Below are 18,755 nucleotides of genomic sequence, written 5' to 3' on the forward strand. Positions count from 1 at the left end.
CTAATACATCCAACAACTGTCATGTGGTGGCCAGTACACTGCCTCTGATCCCTAAATAAACCTTAAAGTCCTAACGATGCAGAGGATCACTGGGTTCCATCCCAACCCAGATTAACCCTAGCCTGACCTGACCCCCAAGCTTTCCTGATGGACTGTGCCATGGACCGGCTTCATCCTACGTCTGTGAGACATTGTTCTAACCTGAAATCAGTTTCAATTAAAAAAGCCAAATAAACATTAAAATATGATTTATTGTATATGATGTGCACTCTCTTATAACATTATACATTGTGGAAACAAAACAAACGTAAAATCAGATTACAACACTTTGTATTAAGAAAACTAAGAAGGCTTCAACATCCTAAGTGTCCTATAGTTTCAAGTAAACGATATCATAAAGAAAAATAATCAACTGGACGCAGAGTCAGGAGGAACACAGTGAAATATCATTAGTTAATAAGCTTCAAAAGCAGAATCACAATCAATGTGTTTTGTCTGTGTTTCCAGGCACATGTGATGTCAGAGAAATCACTCTCAAAACCGAACAAAACAACACGGTAAATATACGTACAAGATACACACAGAAAATTAACTGCCCTTCAGTATAGCTGTGGAGCTATTTTGGGCTTCAGTATGTTGCTCAAGGACACTTCCACATGTAGTATGCAGGGGTCTGCCATTACACTAAACAATCTTTGTGTCACTTAAGCAGCTGCTGTCCTGCCTCAGCTAACGGTGTGCAACCAAGTGAACCTGAACTCATTCAAATATTCAACATATTTGAAATAAACAAGATCAGTGTGTGATTGTGTGTGTGTGTGTGTGGGGGGGGGGGGGGGGGGGGGGAGTAACTAAAAGTTTGTATAAAGGAATCTCAGAAAATTGCTGGGTTGAGAAAAAAAATCAATTTCACATTAAAACCCCTTACTATTAAGCCAGAACTATGTGCTAAGGGCCTAAATACTTGACAGGAAATAAGGTTACATTTAATAATGTAACGGTTGTTTAACATTCATAAATGAACAGTGATGAAACAAGAACATCACTAATACTTTTATTGTAGCATCCCAAGAAATGAAATGTATAAAATATATGTGTGTTTGTTTTTCTGTAACTCTAATAAACCTTTTTCTGTGATTTATGTGACTTATTTAAGGTTTTTGCCACTTCATTTTCACCAATCCAACAATTACAATTACAACAATGACTTATTATAAAAGGAAATACATTAATTGCATGCAACGTATAGCTAGGGGGGAATCACATAACAAATCTTTATTTACTAAAACAGTAAATAATGTCACTTCTTTAACCAAGTAATCTTATGCTTGACAGTTTTGATTGATTACTGGTTAAAAGGTATTTCTTGTACCTTATATGTAGTGTTACATGGAGGAACAAGTGCTACCAAAGCATTTCATTTCACAGCTGATTAAATAAACTTAATATCTATATATATATAATTTTTTCCCACTAAGACAAATGAATTTTGTAAACTGGGACAGGTGTCCTGTTTTTAAAAAGTGCATTAGGGGCTCACTTCTCAAGCTAAGACCAATGTCTATGGAAATGTTGAACGTTTCTCCAGCCACACCTGGACATCCTGGAAATAGAATCAACACAACAGGTGGAACGAGGCTGACTGGAACAGTGGAAGACGTTAATGTAAAGACTCAAAGTTTGGCTGAATTTCCTCCTAAGCTCAGAGTAAGCTCAGAAGACCTTATTAATGATCCACTTCTTATGGTTGTTATTCTTTGGCTCCATTTTTCAAATCCTCAAAACACAAACGAAGTGAATTTTGCAAAAAAACAAAAACACAAGTTTGCTGCACCTTGGCTTAAAAATGGCAGGTGAGCTTCGGTGTGCAACGCTGCAAGTGTGGTCCACCCATCAGTCATCATCAGGACAGAATTCAGAGGAATCTGATATTTCCTTCTCCCTAAACTGTGTACGTTCTTTCAGCGAAGGATCGTTTCAAGTGAAATGTGTGACGCTTTAAAAAAAATGCTAAAAGTTCAACAGCGGCTAGCGGCTATATTAGATTAATTATATCTCATTTGTTTTTTGTTTTTTTTAAAAAGAACAAGAATTGCTCACGGTTTGTCCATAGGAAAGGCTAAAGGAGCTGGATTTTTCCATCCAGGTTGGAAAACATACCCAACAATCAATTATAAACACATGAAAAACATCTAATTTTTGATGATTGTGGAGGTTTGTCTATAACTTCATATTATTCATCTGTGGTTGACGGGAACGTCTGTATTCACACCTTTGATGAGCTCATATGATTACGGCACCTGGTTGATGATTACCGTGTGATACTCCTGCTTTGGCCTCAAGATGTTTAATGCCACGGTTACTAACACGATCAGAATTTAAAATCAAATAAACAATGCCTGCCAGATCATAAACGTGTTCTCAAAAATAAGGACAATTATAAAAATATCCTCTGTCCTAATCCTGGAAATGATTGCAATTTGCACATTATTGTTCATGAATCAGGGCTATTCAGGTCCTTGGTAACACTCACATGACTTCATACAATAGCATGCCATTAAAAACTGTCAGAGGCTCCCCAGCATGGGCCAGTTTACCCATTACCAGATCAATACAGACTGTGTCTCCAGCCTGAAGAGGCAAAATTATGTTGAAGACAGCCAGAGACCCGGGAATGGTTTTAGCCTCGGCCACAGGGTTATTCTCTAGGCCTTCAGGCTGGTACCCTTCGGAGTTCACCCGGGCTATTCCATAATTTGACTTGGACAGAACAGCCTCAAGCTTCTCGTTCTTGTGACCAGTCAAGATGGCGCTGAAGAAATAACGTCCATCTACAGGTGCTGTGAAAATGCCTGAAAGTAACAACATCACAACAGTGACATGTAAAACCAATGGCAGAAAAAACAACCTCCAAAATCTAAAGCAGGGAGTCCCCTGACCTGTGAGCTTCAGAGCTACTTTTAAATCAGTTTTTGACGAGGGTAAGATGCAAAGGTTCCAAGGGAAAAGAAGGTGACTCTTCTCAGAGTTCTGAATCGAGGAACATTAATGGAAAACTCAAAGGCTGAGGGTTAAGGACCAAAAGGGCTGGACTGTTGCCCAGTGGTATAAAGTCTTTTTCCCCCCAGTAGGAATTTAATATTGGGTTTCATTAATAAATCAAGGTCCCAGCTTCTGTAGGTAGAGTGTAGATGCATAGTGATGGTGTGTTTTAACAGGTCAAAGGTCAGCGCAGCCTCCAGCAGCACATTTTACAGCACGTAATGATTGTCCTGAACAATGTGGGGAATCTATAAGCTATTGTGATGAAGAAGATGGTGAGCCCAGACCCAACGATGTAAAAGGGCTGAAGGTCACTATCAGACCAACCTGGGCTTCAGAACACTTCAGCAAGGCCACAAGCTGATCACCTTCATGACAAAAGGAGACTTGACCCACTATAATACTGCACATGTCAGTAGGCCAACATTTCTGTATAGATTTTTTTCTTATGTCGTAATTAGCAACAATAATCATATTTTATATTTCTGACAGAATTTTGTGGTCTCATGAAACCTCTTAATCAGTTTATGTGTAATGAATTAGCTTAATATGCAAATGTAACTATTGGAATCACTGATGTAAATCGATGTTTTATTACTATGACTTTTTGAGACGTGTCTGTGTGTCTGTTTCAGACACGTCTCTGTTCAGTCAAATTGAAGAAACTTCAGTGAGTTGCCAAACTATTGTAAATTAGAAGTGCCACAGTTAAATATTCCTATAACAAAGCTGTTTAAGCCTTTAGATTTACTTGTTGTAACATTCCAATGTTTTTCCCTATGCAAATTGAGCTGCGATTTGAACTTTTACCTGTCCTTGGATCGTAAAAGTTGCCCTCATTGACAAAAACCTTGTCAAAGAGGATGGTTCCAGTCCTCTCCATGGGAACAGTGAGGGCCACAGAGAACGAGAGTTTGGGTGCGTGAGCAGGCGGACCTGAAAAGACACAAGAGTGAAAACATGAGGGCACATTTTGACAATAAAAGGTGAAAAGGGAACGGAAAGAACCATCTAATTCATCAATACATATTACAATGTTATGTTATGTTTGTTTGTTTGTTTGTTTGTTTGTTTGTTTGTTTAAAGAAAACAATCATACCTGCTTCACCTTTAGGACCTGAAAAAGGTAGAGAAGCTGTTACAACATCAGCAGCACAAGTAATAAAAGCTCCTCAATATAACAAGATCTTACTATGACCAAAAGATTAAATGGTGGAAACAGTAATGGTAAAACAAAAAGAATGTTTTAGGAAAACAACATATATAAACCTATAACGATCATACCAGGAAATCCTCGTGCACCAGTTTCACCCGGTTGTCCAGGAGGCCCTCTGGGACCAGGCAATCCAGGGAGACCAGTTTCTCCTTTGGGTCCAGGCAGGCCTGTTAAGGAATGATAGGATCTAGCTGCTGCTTAATTGGTATAAACCCTATTCAGAACGTTTGGGATCAAGGCAACGGGTGAAACTCAACAGGTAAGAACCAACCAGGACAATCGGGGAAGATAACGCCTCCACAAGGGGAAGACATACATGACAGAAAAAGCCTTATGCTGTAGTGGGTTGTCTGGTCGGCGTGGCTTCCTCTACATTTAAACATTCAACCCTCTATCTTCCTCGACAGGTACTGCAAGGTCCAAAAATGCCAGACAACTGTATGTCACATCCTCACGGGTCAAGCTTGCTGTAGTAACCTCCAATTCAGCCCTACCCATGTTGTCCATATATCTAACGTCTGGGAGGGACATGATTCGTTTGAAGGTGGATAAGACCTTGATTTCCTCCACGTATAGACTGGCTGCTATTATTGAACCTATGGCAAAGAAATGTTTTTGCCTCCTTTCTTCTGTATTGGGAGGAGGTAGCAGCATCTCAAAGGTCCAGTTCAGCTCTAAGTTCAGACAAGTTCTATTAAAGAATGTGTGGTCCTGTAATACACGTTTTACTGATTCAGAAGCCCAGAGCCTGACCCCCAAACAAGCAACAGTTCCTTTTAACAGGATGAAACCAGGACCGGGCTCAGATGGGGGGACCCTCCTGCTGATGGCTGGCTGAGTAAAGGAGGGGGTGAAGAGATAAAGAAGGAGAAATTTCCTTCCCAGGAAACGTCCTGGGAGTTCCGGATGTGAGTTGGGGTTTCATACAATGTTAAGCTACATTGTTGATGCTACTGCCAAGGTCTAAGCGGGACCTCCTCCATGAGTATGTTGGAAGGGAATCTTGTGAATGCCCATCTGTAATACAGGGTTTTATCATTTGCTTTTTTGCTTTTTCCAGCTGTTGTAAAAGGTTTATTACCCTCTCTTGAGGTTCTCAGTGAATAGTTTTCCCACTTTCTTTCAGCAGCCCATTTGACTCTGCTAGAACTTAAAGAGCTGTTGATATTGTCCTTGAATTTCCTCTGGAATGCTTCCTCTCCTCAGGTCAGTTCTGGCAGCACTGTGCCCCATCACCAGACCCGGCGTCCAGGTTTCTGGTTGTCAGCAGAAATTAGACCCATTCAGGCTTCAAGATCGGATAAACCCGAATGGATAGACTGGCTTTTATCCACTGATATAGACCTGGACACCTGTTTTGCAATCATCCCGTCCTCCTACTGTTATGTCCCACCTGAATCTAGCAGTTCTGCAGTCAATAATAGCAGGGATGGGGTTGCCAGACTGGCCCAAGTTTGGAAGTGGTTTAGTCCTGTAGCCACATTTAGTGTTGGACTAATACATGTCCAATGTGTAAGACCCCCTTTTACTTGTGCACAGACTTAGGATATGTGGTCTGATGACTATTAGTGGTCTCATAGGGAAATCCAAGACCCTAATTAGAATTAGCATTGGTATCTGGTAGCATCTATCTCTCTCTCTTTGTCTGACTGTTCTTGGAAAAATTGACTTGTTTCTATAATTGTTCTGTTGGACCTTTAACACAGCGGGATCGACATGAATTTCTTTTGTTAGGCATTACAATACATTCAGGGTAAAAGAAGAAAGCCCAACTCACCATTGATATTTTGATCATATAATTTTTGCAACTCCTTAACGACGACATTCACACTGGAATTTAAATTCTTGATTCTGCTGTAGACATCATCCTGATTCTTCTTCACAGAGCCTAGGATTCCATCGTGGTGGACGAGTGAATAATTTAGACCAGAAACACTTGTCCACAAACTGGATGTCTGTTGGTTAAATCCTGCACATTTAAAACAGACAAAAAAAAACATTTTAGTAAAACAGTGAAAATGGGCGTACACTGTCAGTCTGAGTCCAACCTGACAGAGCTTGGCAGGATCTGCTCGGAAAATATCAGGATATCCGCAAATCCAGGTGTGCAAATAATGTGACCTGATACTAATGCAGACTGGGAACTGTAGCTGCTGCCAATGGTGCTTCAATAAAGTATTGGATAAAGGGGTTGTGTAGGCTGAAGAGGGAAGGATCTTTGGTGAAAAGTTAATCAATGTGAACTCCTACCTTCTTTAAACTTGATGATGGAGTCAAAGACGCCGTCCAGCCTGCCGCTGACGTCCTCCAGCTTTGACAACCTTTTCTCCAGCCCATCACCAGACTTCTTGCACTCTCCCATCTCCACCAGCAGCATGTTCTCAAACCTCCGGATGTCGCCCTCCATCCCCTCAAGATTTTCACGCCTGTCTTCAATATGCTCCCTAACCTCCTGCTGGATTTTGTCTAGCTCAGAGATTATCTTATCTTTTGTATTTCCTGAAAGGTGTTTGAGGGATAATTAGTCAAGGATGATCGGAATTGAAGGAAAAATGTATATGGGCGAGCTGGAGTTACCAAGGTCGGTGATGAAGCTGCCATGTTTATGCACCGTGTGTTCGAGTCCTTTCAACGTGTCGTTGATAGAGCTGAACGTCAGGATGACCTCAGACATTTCGCCTTGTAGCGTCTTCAGCTGATTGTTATTAAAGGAGCCTCCGAGCACACTGTGGCCATCTAAAGGTTTTTCTGCATCCAACCCAGGTCTTTGTACGCTGGTGTCTCCTTTAGTGCCAGAATCCTCACCTGACAGACAAACGTTTAACACATGAGCTGCACAATAAAAGAAATGATTGCAACTAAATTGTTTGTACTAGATGTAACCACGTTAACTGTGGCTATGTTACACTGACAATCACCCAGTTGCTTGATGTTATCCTTTTGCGTGCCCGAGTTGTCTCGACACTGGCTGACGCAACCCTTGATGTCTTCCCGCAGCAGGTGGACTTCATCCTCCAGGTGAGAACATACCTGGGAGCAGCCTTCCTTTCCTGATTCCAGCCTCATCTGGATTCTGTGGATGGAAGCCTGCATACGCCCCAGTGCATGTTGCGAATGATTCTTCAACTGCTGCAGCTCTGCCTCCATCTTTCCACACAGGTCACAGCCCACCCCCAACAGCTCCACCTCCGTTACGATGCGATTGAAATGTTCACCATGATCTCCGGTGAGGGTCTTGATCTGATAGACATCCTGGCTCAGGTCCAAAACCTCAGAGATCACAGTGAGATGACATCAATATTCATTATATTCGCCCTCGAAGTGGATCTAGTCTGTGTCACAAAATCAAGTCTGTTTCTCACCTTGTTTTGCAACGAGTCTCCAGAGACCGAGAGATCTTTGATTCGGGTATTAAAATGGCGGATCTGATTCTCATTGGCAACGACTCTCCACTCCAGTGATTTTTCAGTGGTATTATGTCTTTCTCCTCCCACTCCAGATAAACCTCCCTCTTTATTCCCAGTGATGGCCCCTCCCACGCCCCCTGTCGATTCTTCTTTTCCGCCTTTTGACCAACCTCCTGTTTCATTTAGAGGGTTACCACCATGTTCTCCAGTCTCAGACTCCAAACAGCCGCACTTCCTCATTCTCCAGCTCAAGAGAGAGGTATTGTTTTCCATATTCAAGAGCTTCTTGTGATGGTTATCCACCTGGTCTTTCACAAGGCCCAAGTCCGTCTCCCCAGCTGTGATTCTTGAAAGCTGGTAGTTGAACCGATCCAGAAAGTTAACCCGGATGCCCTCCAGTTCTTTGTTAACGTAGTTTTTGAGCTCATTCTTCACATTTAAACAACTTTGCTCGGTATTGTGCCACGTTTTATTCATCTGCTGCTCTAGATCTTTTAGCCGACTGTCCAGTCTATCCTTGGTCACGACAACACCACCAGCCCCCGGTCCTTCACCAGCAGTAAACCCACCTCCCACCAAACCACTGCTTTCATTTTTACTACCGCCAGCTTGTCCCCTGAGCTGTCCTTCCAGGTGGGTCTGCACACCATCAATATTCTCCATGGCTGAGCTAATTTTGCGCTCATTTTGAGTGATGCGGGTCTGGAGGTCACCGATGGTGTCACAGCACTTCTGTGATCGTTGTGCATCCTCCTGGAGTCCCTCTAGGACCTGGCGATACCGTACATCCATGAGATTCAGCTCCTTCTCCAGAGCACGAATCCTCTCTTGGTCTTTCTGCTGCTGCCTGAGCAAATTCTCTACACCAACCTAGAATAATAATAAGAATACTTTTATTTGTCAGCATACGTCTGCTTACACAATGAAATTCCGAGGCACACAAACGCAACATAAAAGGTCTCTTGTAACTGGGGATCGAACCCACCACCTTTGTGTGAACCACTGCGTCACCATTCCGTCTTCCTTAAAGCCAATTTACCCACACCGGCATGCATGTTTCATATCAACTGTGATGCAGATTGTGTTCTTAGATGTGTTTGATTCCAGATTACGTTCCCACACCATCTAGTAGCCATACTGTTGTTGATGAATGGCTGACTACAATTACCTGACAAGAGCTGCAGGACAGGGACACCCTTTTCTCCAACTCTCGAAGAACCTCCTCCTTCAGCACGCTCAGCCTTCCTCCACTGACTCCTCCTCCAGCCTGAACTCCATCATCACCTTTCCCGTTCACCAGGTGGTTATTGATACTGACCAAGGTTTTATCATGGGCCTGTTAGGGAAACATCCGGCAGATGGGGATTTCTGCAGTGGTGATTTGCTTTCTGTGTAATAGTATTATAGTTGCACTTTCAGCTGCATGTGAGTTCAGCAGCATAAATTCGACTCAGGTGGGACATCGGACAAACTGAACAACTGCTTTCAAGTCTGTGTATCGAGAACGCTCCCTCTTATTTAGTACAGTGAATTTAAAACATTAAAACTGTTATGTATGTGTAAATTTTCTCATCTAAAGGAAAAAAGAATGGCTACCTGTGTTCGATTGTCTAGCTGATCCAGTTTAGTCTTAATGATATTAATTGTTTCTTTGATTTCAGGCTGCGCAGCGTCAGCCGGGTTTCTTCCTCCTGAAATGGTGTCGCTCCCTCCTCCTCCTCCTCCTCCTCCTCCTCCTGTGATTCTGTCGAGCTGCAGGAAACGCTCATTTAGGGTGGACTGAAGGTTCTGAAAGGTCTTGGTGAGACTCTGGATCTTCTCCTCCAACTGTGTCATCTTCTTATTGTCACTTTGTCCTACGGAGAGTGTGAAGAAACAGGGTCAAGGCCGGCACAGCTCAGACCGACCAATCGGGTCATCCTTAATTGGGTGTCTTTTTAGATTTCTCTACTTACCAATGCTTGGTGCTAGAGTCAGAGCTATAGGTTTATCTATCTATAAGGTGTGGAAACGAATTTGCAGTGATGAATGAACAGTGATCCAGTGCAAATTAGATTAGATTAGGTTAGATTAGATTAGATTATAAAATGAAATGGGGGAGCAGTGAAGACAGACATCTACCTCCTACTGAGTGAAAGCAAAGATTGGTCCAATGGAACTCTGACCAACCATAGTATATAAAATAGAAACATAATAAACGTGACCCAATTGGAATCCATCTGAGAAATCTGATCTGGACCAGCCTCGTGCTGTCCCTTTAATCCTAGTGTCACGTGCTGGTCTCTTTAACAAGGCAGCTGTATCAGAGGTCCAGCAGAACCAGTGTAGAAACTAGTGCATTTTCTGAAGCTCTGAAATCATCAGGAACTTTATCAAAGTGCTGTTTCTGACCTGTGGTGACAAAAACACCTGCAGGTGGTCCAGTAACTGAGCCACCTCTTCATCCTCTCAAGAACTTTGAAGATAAAAGGAAGGTTAGATACAGGACAAGAGTTCACTAACGTATCTGGTTCAAATGATGTTTTTAATCAACGGTCTTACTGCAACCTTGCAAGTGAATGGTTCATAATCTGTGGCTAAAGAGCAATTAATCTGGTCAAGAAGAGAAGATAAAGAGGACTTCTCACAAAAATCTATGAGTTCCAAGGACCGTTCTGATGCTACTTCAGCTAACATTTTTCATATATTTTTCCAAATAGTCTTTAGTGAAAAACCTCAATAAGTTGGTTCCTTCACTAAAGACTTTTGCTCCACGGCATTATGACTCTCAGCCAGTCTGGCTATGGTACTGAAAAGAAACACAGGGTTGTTAATTTACACCTTGACATAACGGTGTAGCCCAAACATCCCACTAAATAACCGGTACTACTATATACCACTCTTATTTACAGTCAGTCAGGTTTGAAGCCATTATCAAATGTCACAGTAGAATGTTAGCTGTTAACTTTTAACTGGCATAAGCTGATACTTAAATGGACAAAAGTCACACTTCCAATGTAAATAAGACATTTGAAAAAAGTTAGGACATCTTTACACAAGGATAAAAAGATATTCAGGACAAGAGGGTGAATTCTATAAAATAGTATTACTCATGTTGATCGACCTTCACTCGTACATGTGAGATATTAAAGCATTTTTCAAGAAATATATTTTGATTTACAACAACCTGACTATTTAATACTGAATTTAAAGGTTAACAGAAAGTGTACAATACTGACCAACCAGAACAAAAACACGTGGACAAAACTCTATTTACCGTTTTGTCCTCCATTTTCGACAGTTCCAGAACTGCCTCCTCCGAAGCCTCCTAATCCATGACCACCACCACCTCCTCCTCCATAGCCTGGTCTGTGCTGAGGCCTGGTAGCAGGAATTTGACTTCCTGTGCTGCCAACTGGGCCATCATTGCAGTCCTCTCCTCGATAACCATGACAACACTTCCACTCCATATCTGTCACAATTTTGTAGGCTACTTTGTATCGTGGCCTCATATAGGTCCGATATCTGCAGAGGCATAATTGAGGGAAGGAATGTTCACATTGATGACAAAATTAGACCTTATTCGCAAACAGTGACGAGTTTGTGCTCAAACAATAACTCAAGTGTCTAAGATTAATGTAAAAAAAGGGGTGTTAATTAGAGAACTGGAAATATGGACTCTGCTTTTAGCAGCTTGTTCTCAAATGGTGCTTTTTTACAGCTTCAAGAAAATCAGATTACACACAGAGGACTTTTAAAATAAATCTAAAGACAGGAGGAACCATGCTGCTACAGTCCAAAAGCACAAGTAGTTGAAAATACTGTCAAGAATGACTTTTTTTCTTCTTCATAATACAAAGAGAACTCCTAATGTGAAGACTGGTAACTGGTGACATGGCACAAATCATGGGTGGACAGTTGACGGATACGTGTGTAGATAGTGATCAACCAACCAAAAAACAAACATCGGCACTGAAGACATGATCAAAATTAGAATAAAATCAGATGTTTGTTGTTTTACAGATCTGGCAGAAGTCATTTCCAGAAGAACTTCACTGGAGTTCAACTCATATGTAAATCCAACATTAAAACTCAAGTGTTTCACGTGGTTTCTTCCATTTTGTGCGCATTAATTGAGAACATTTTCTTTTAATATTTTAGGTATTGAGCTGGTCACTAGGTCAGGATATTACCCTGCCTCTCCCTGAAGGTGGCCGGGATAGGTTCCTATGGAAAAATCAGTAATCCATAGGATGAGCTGGTTGTCCAGGTGAACGTGAGCTGTTAACTTAGAAGTTCAATGCAGCAAAAAAAAGTCCACCCATAGGAGCCTTATGATGGTGTTAAAGGAGTCCAGATGTTTGTGGATGGGGTCCAGTATAAACATCTTCACATCATTCGCTCCCCTGTCAGTCCTGTATCCAAACTGGGTTCATCAGGGGCAATTCTGATGACGTGGTTTTTAACAGTCCTCTCAGAGGCCTTCTCTCCCAGGGAGGTGGGAGCGACAGACCTTAGATCATTCAGAACTTTTGCAGGGGGCCTTTCTCCATATGGGGATAACAGTTGCATGAATCCAAATTTAGGGTAAAGTGTTGCAGGTTATAGAAGTCTGACACAGGTGATGAGAAAAAACAACCCAGCTGCTCAGCAGTGTCCTGGGGTCCAAAGACAGGAGTATAAGACATTTAGCACAGACGAAAAACATGAATACACAAGTAAAAAACTTGCTGCTGTCACCACCAGTCACCAAACAAGCAGTGGCTCAGAAGCACCAGTATTCAGCATTCCCTCAACCCCTATTGACAGGTAGCTGGTTTCCTCCAAACATGGTCTTTGGACTCAGGGCCTCTAAGGAGAAGGTTCTGTCTGGACACTGTTATAAAGATGTGGTGGTGTGGTCCATTCTGTAGCTTATAAAGGTCAGCCAGAGGTGAAGTAACATAACTAAACTAACAATAAGATGGGAAGATGTGCAAATGTGGTGAGTAAATCAGGACAGAAAATGAAAACTATGGCAAATGTAGAACATAATAGGTGGGTGTTTGGGGTGTCATTGTGCTGGGGACAGGAAGGCGATGGGGGAAGAGCAGAGAGAGAGTTCAGGTGGATGAAACTGTCCTTCAGCCTGCTGGTCCTGGCCCGTAGATCCGCTGTCTCCTTTCTGATGGCAGTACAGCTGGGTGATGAGTGGGTGGGGGTCCCCCGGGATGCAGAGGGCTTTTTTGGTGAGCCCAGGCCTGTAGATGTCCTAGAGGGAGCGGAGAGGCAGTGCAGCACCTACAACACGGTGATGCTGCTGGTCAGGAGGTTCTCGATGGTGCCACTGTAAAAGGTGGGATGATGGAGGCTGTGGCTGTAGCTGTAGCTCTCCCCAGTGTATCGATAAAACTGGGTTTTCTTGGCCTGTGCTGTGGTGTTGACAGTCCAGGAGAGGTCCTCCCTGAGGTGTGCACCCATGGAGTTGATGCCCACCCACCCTCGTTGCTCCAGAATCCTTCAGTTTTACTATGTTGGAGGCCACTGGGTTGTTGGAAAGCTTTAGTGCAGCAGAAATATTTTTTGTAGCCTGTTCCAGATTTGTGACTCACCACGATCCTGCTTCCAATCCTCGTGGTTTGGGTTTTACTGACAATGTCAGCTAGAGCCTTGGCCCTCAGGCAAGAGGCGAGGTCACCCTGGACAAGTCTCCAGCTCATTTCACGACTGACGCACAAAGGCAAACCACCATTCACACCTGAAAGCAACTTAGAGTAGCCAATTCACCTGATCTCCAAGTCTTTGGAGTGTGGCAGGAAGCCAAGTGGACCTGGAGAGAACCCACATGGGCACGGGAAGAACATGAACACACAGAAAAGCCCCCAGAACATTCTTGCCATGAGGCAACAGTGTTAACTGCTAATGTCAACCACTGTGGGGGGTGCGTGTGTGTGTGTGTGTGTGTGTGTGTGTGTGTGTGTGTGTGTGTGTATACTCACAGCACAACCCTGTTGCACTGTGCACTTCCCCAGCTGCAGGGATGATAATCTGGCTTTACATATGTTTCCACTCCATCTTCAACCATGCAGCTCACAGTCTTTGTCACAATAAATGCACACCAGTTCCTGTTCAACACACAACAAGAAGTCATGATAATACACACTGTTGTTTTGGTGAATGTGCACAATGAACTGGAATCGTGTCCAGTTTGGCACCATCTGATATTTTAAAAATATCGTAGGATCAATATGAGACCGACTGATCGGTCACGTGGCAAAGAGCAGCTTTTCACCTCAATTGACGACTATGAAGACGTCAGTGTAAATTAAGAAATGATTCACAAACAGGATGTCAGACCCACATTTGGGACGGACGACCTGGGGCCCTGGGTCACAAACTCACCCATGAAATGTTCTACAAACACATCTTCAAAAAGAAACTGACCCTTTGAAGTCCGGTTTACAGCTTTTAAATTAAATTCCACTTCATTTCCAGAGCCTTACAATCGGTATCCGTAGGGAAAACGATGGAAAACTGTGCAGTTTGAATTTTTCACAGCCTGGGAGAAAAAGCTACATTCCAAGTTTTCCACTGACACTTCAAATGTTATTGTTTGGAGCTGTGTCACCACGTCCGTCTTTACTGGGAGACTTTAGTGACCTTTAAACATCTCTGGTTGTCAAGCTAAACGAAGACCAGTGCACCTGGTCCTTTTAATCTGGTCCGGTATCCCTCAGACCCAGCCGAGGACCTCTAGATCAGACTGTGTAACCGTGTGTGTGTGTGTGTGTGTGTGTGTGTAATCTCAAGAAATGTTAATTGCATGTCAGTGATGTCACGAATGTGTTGATGGTGAATAAACTCATTGTTGTATCAGCAGACAGACGCAAGGAATTTAAATTCAATTTTCTGGAATCCCGAAGCATGACTGTCTCGGTGTTTAATGCAACTCAGCATGAAATTAATGTCACACAGGAAGTGAAAACTGGCCTAAACTGGCTGAGATAAGAGCAAAGAGAGGGTGGCTGTTGATGAGCAGTCAGGATAAAGTGTGTGTGTTGGTGTGTGTGTGTCCTTAACGTGTCTGCCTTCCCTCAAGAAGGGTGAGCAGAGTCAATATCCTGCAGTACATTGGCCACCATTCACCAATTTATCAATAAATAAGTTTGTGCTAGATGCTAACACAGGAATCTCTGCTGATAAGGGATGATGTTAAAGGAAGGTGACAACTTTATACAAATGAAGGGATTTAGAAATAAGATCCTTGATCTGAGCTGTGTCGGAGTTTAGATGTCACATCCTGTTACACTCACTAGACACTTTAAAGGGTGAAAAGGAATTTAAAAGGGTTTAAAAACATTGATATGTGTTCATTACAATTGCTCCTCTAGGTGTTCCACAAAGGTCTGTGTTTGGACCTCTAATATTCACTTTTCCTTCACTTCTCTTGGCTAATGTTAATGTTATGTAGATTAACTCTTTTGTATAGTATTTATCACTGTTAATTGGGTGGAAATAGTCTCAAGCCTCTTTGCTCTGTCCATGTGTTTCACCTGGGGGCCGAGTGTTTCTCACCTGTGGCCTCACCTGCTCATCCCTCATCATGCTGATGAGAACAACTCTGCATGTCAAGAATCTCTGTTCTCTGTGCTACTGCGAAACTTGTATAGTCCCAGACCTCGTCTGCTGCTTCCATCACCATCATCATCATCATCATCATCATCGGTTATTCTGTATCCTCTCGAGTTTACGTGTTTTTGTGGCGAAAATGTATTCACATGGAAAGTAAGCTTCAAATTTAAATCATAACTGTAACTTTACACTGTAAAAAGTTTATTACTTTAATTTGTTTTGTTTTTTTTCTTTCAGTTTGCCAGAGCTCCTGGTCTGATCCCACCGTAAACAACAGGACGTCACCGCTCCGGTCGAGACGTCATCTGACCTGACGTCACTGCCTACCTGTGCCTGCTGGCAGCGCGAGCTCCGTGCGCGTGGCCGCTAGCGTACAAGCTGTAAGCGGGTCGCGGCGCGAACGCGCTCCTTGCGTGTCCGAAGGTCCACAGCGCGAGTAGCGGCAGAAGTAGTGCGGCCATCCTGCGGATCGATACACGAGCGCGAGATATCGACAGCTGATCAGTGATCAGCTACTCATCTGGGCGGAAACACGCGAATCTTTATGGAAACAATGTTAAGCGGGTCCAAGTCCGTCCGGCCACCCGACCCATGATCCGCAGTCTTCTTTGGACCCGTCCCGAATCCGGATTCTGTTGAAACCTTTAGAACAGGATTCACTGGGGTTTAATCCGATTTAATCCACTCAAAATCGATCCATCTGGACCTTTTCACATGAAACAAAGAGAACGTTGCAACAATCTGAACCGACACCAGCTGCTCCTCCTCTTCATCACTGCCCCCCTCCCGAACTGTTCCCACCCCTCCAGAACCGTCCCCGCCCCTCCCAGAGGAGAAACCAGACACGTGCAGCTCTGGGGTGACACCTGGCCCCCGCTTTTATTGATCAGTCAGACTCATTTTGTACTCAATAATAAAGCGTCGAAGACGTTTTAGCCGACATATGATCCGCTTCTTGTTTCATTATTTTAATGTTTAAGTTCAAAACACTCAAAACGTTTGATCAATTTTGAAATCACGATTATTGCGGGTCATGCGGAGTTAATTCTGAGCTTCTGAGCATATACAGAGCACTCTTTTCCACTTTAATATAAAATACTATAGCATTTCCTGTTTATAAATGACTCCGGTTGAGTCATCGGTCACACTTAATCTGGGAGTGAGATGTTAGGCCCCCAAAACTGGGACTATTTCCCGGAGTTTGTCTTCATCGTTAACGCAGATAATTAAAACGTTATCTGACAATTTGTCCTCCTCGAAAAAGGGTTTTCTTATATAGAGAACCTTTACTGGTTTTTTCCGCATGCAGGTAAGATTCCTTCAAGACATCCAGGACCCCGTCGTTCCTTTTCTTGTCACGCGCTCGCTCACCTGTGCATTGTGGCGCGCCACTGCGGCCACGTGGTCAGGACCGGGAACTGCACCGGTTCGATAAACAACCTGCCCAGATGCGCAACAAACGCATAACTTTTTGTTTCTGGTAGTTCCTAAAAACACATGTTACTTCTTTACTACCTAAAGCCAGATGTTTATGCACTGCAGACAAATGTAAACGTTAACGTTTGCAAACAGCTGAGACTTTTTCTCATGTGCACAAAAGGCTCATTTCTCTCCACTCTGTGTCACTGTGAGATGATCCACCCACCTGACAGGTGTGAGATAGAGAGCACGGTTATTGCACAGGTGTGTGCGCGTCCGCCCCGTCTCTTCATTTAGGACGAGTGTTCCCCAGCTGTAATGTTCTATACAGGAAGAGTGAGGCGGAACACATGTCAGGATGTGTGTACTTGTACTGTACACATGCTGTTGTGGCTCAGGTTGAAGTGATGGTTAGCAGATGTTTTTACAATAAAGAGAAGGGAAGCGAAACCTACTGCGCCGCTTTCCTGTCACAACCTGTAATTAATAGTTCAAAAACGAAGTTTATTTAACAGTTGACCACAGCGAAATATATTAACATTATTTATATTTACAAAAACAAATATCAAATTGCTCAATTTAAAAAAATCCTACGTCACTGATAAATGACGTTGAGGAGCACGTTAGAAGTTCAGCGTTTAAGGGTCCAGTTAAACCATTACTGGTAGTTACTGGTTAATGGTGGAGGATAATTACCAGATGGGGCCACAAGTCAAACCTTCATTGAGGGAACGTTCTAAAAATAGTTACATATCGGGAAAAATACCAGAAGGAGAAGGAAGGAGAATATTTGGCAGGTTTCCAGCGATGATGAAATATTATAATCTGCTGACTGCTTCCACTGGGACACTTCCTGTCGGCCCTTTCCAGACGTCTTATCTTGCGGAGGAAAATGTGGCGTTTTGGCCTGCAAATAAACTGTGAATAAAAATACCAACAGCGTTTCTAAGGAGACAAAACCTCAATCGGTCCGGACGACCGATTCATCCTGAAACCCGGTTTCTGCTTCGGAAATGACGTCATGGAATTTATAATATACAGATGCTTGAAATACTTGATGCTTCCAATATTAGGGGAGTATTTATTGTATATTTGGGTGCAGACATGGAAACATTGGACTAGACTCTAGAGTTCCGAGTTGATGCAATAATTCAGTTTAAGATGAAGGTCGACACACAAAGAAGCTTCATGTTTAGTCTGAGGCTGCTGCAAATATAAGCTGAAGGGGTCAGAGGTCAAGGATCAGGGGTTAGCCACTTGTCATGTTCCGATCCCAAATAAAACTCTCTTTACCAAATATAGTTTTTTTTTTTAAATGGTAGATTTTTTTCAACTAATAAAAAGAAGGGGGGGGAAAAAAGGTTTATCTTAAAACTGTTGTGCGTTCAAATCAACAGTTTGTTTTTGAGGGTGAAGAAATCAAACATCCTCCGCTCAGTCTGAAAACAGCTGGAAGTTATTACCACACACACACACACACACACACACACACACACACACACACACACACACACACACACACACACACACACACACACACACACAGTGTTTTACCTCCCACAATTGTGATCTAATGAGTTAAACATCCAGCAGAGAACAAATGGGTCTCTGCTGGTTGCTGCTGTTCAAACATTTGTCTCTTAAAATCAACTTTATGCGACAATAAAAGCTCTTCAACGGCAGCAAAAACTGCAACAATGCAAAAAAAAAAAAAAAATCAAATTCTGGCTGAAGACAGAATAGAAACATTTATTTCCTGGTCATTAGAAGGAAAACTATGTTTCCCCGGGGGAAAAAAGGAAATAGACTCTCCAAGTTAGAACCGTCCAAATATTTAGTGCAGGGGGAATATTCTGGGACGTCATTGCAGGAAAAATCTGAGAGTTCCTAGGAAAGCACTAATAAACTCAGAGTGAAAAAAAAATGAGAAGAAACAAGAATACTTATAAGTCTAAAATGAACTCAGCTCAGCTGTAAACGCTGTGGCCCCCGGCAGGTCAGTGAAGGCACCACAGCTAATAGGATGGAGATGATTGAAGTTGGTAAAATTGGAATCATATTTTTTTCAGAATTAGGTTTTT

The 18,755-nt window shown here is 42.8% G+C and overlaps 1 protein-coding gene across 2 annotated transcripts; it reads right to left on the reverse strand.

Moving 5' to 3' along the window:
• Window positions 1-235: 235 nt before the first annotated feature.
• On the reverse strand, window positions 236-16,031 carry LOC101076818 (EMILIN-1-like). 2 transcript variants are annotated; one of them, XM_011609710.2, is made up of 14 exons: window positions 15,583-16,031; window positions 13,623-13,748; window positions 10,922-11,169; window positions 9,262-9,521; window positions 8,834-9,001; window positions 7,621-8,535; window positions 7,177-7,528; window positions 6,836-7,063; window positions 6,509-6,757; window positions 6,036-6,227; window positions 4,327-4,425; window positions 4,142-4,159; window positions 3,853-3,978; window positions 236-2,852 (listed from the first exon to the last, which is right to left on the reverse strand). In XM_011609710.2, the coding sequence occupies exons 1-14, from the start codon at window positions 15,714-15,716 to the stop codon at window positions 2,530-2,532; spliced, it is 3,438 nt and encodes a 1,145-aa protein (XP_011608012.2). In that variant the 5' UTR covers window positions 15,717-16,031; the 3' UTR covers window positions 236-2,529. The 2 variants fall into 2 exon arrangements, with proteins under 2 accessions (XP_011608012.2, XP_029702177.1); XM_029846317.1 differs by lacking the exons at window positions 10,922-11,169; window positions 13,623-13,748; window positions 15,583-16,031 and adding an exon at window positions 10,057-10,892.
• Between the last annotated feature and the right edge of the window lie 2,724 nt (window positions 16,032-18,755).

The sequence above is a fragment of the Takifugu rubripes genome, chromosome 13 (assembly GCF_901000725.2).
Source record: "Takifugu rubripes chromosome 13, fTakRub1.2, whole genome shotgun sequence".
NCBI lineage: Eukaryota > Metazoa > Chordata > Actinopteri > Tetraodontiformes > Tetraodontidae > Takifugu > Takifugu rubripes.

Bases quoted from the DNA above. Each gene is read 5' to 3' on its own strand.
- LOC101076818 (XM_011609710.2), bottom strand. From the start codon at position 15,716: ATGGCCGCACTACTTCTGCCGCTACTCGCGCTGTGGACCTTCGGACAC. The intron at 11,170-13,622 runs GTGAGTATACAC...ATGCCTCTGCAG, and splicing joins CAGTGCAACAGGGTTGTGCT to ATATCGGACCTATATGAGGC. The intron at 6,758-6,835 runs GTAACTCCAGCT...AACACCTTTCAG, and splicing joins CAGCTTCATCACCGACCTTG to GAAATACAAAAGATAAGATA.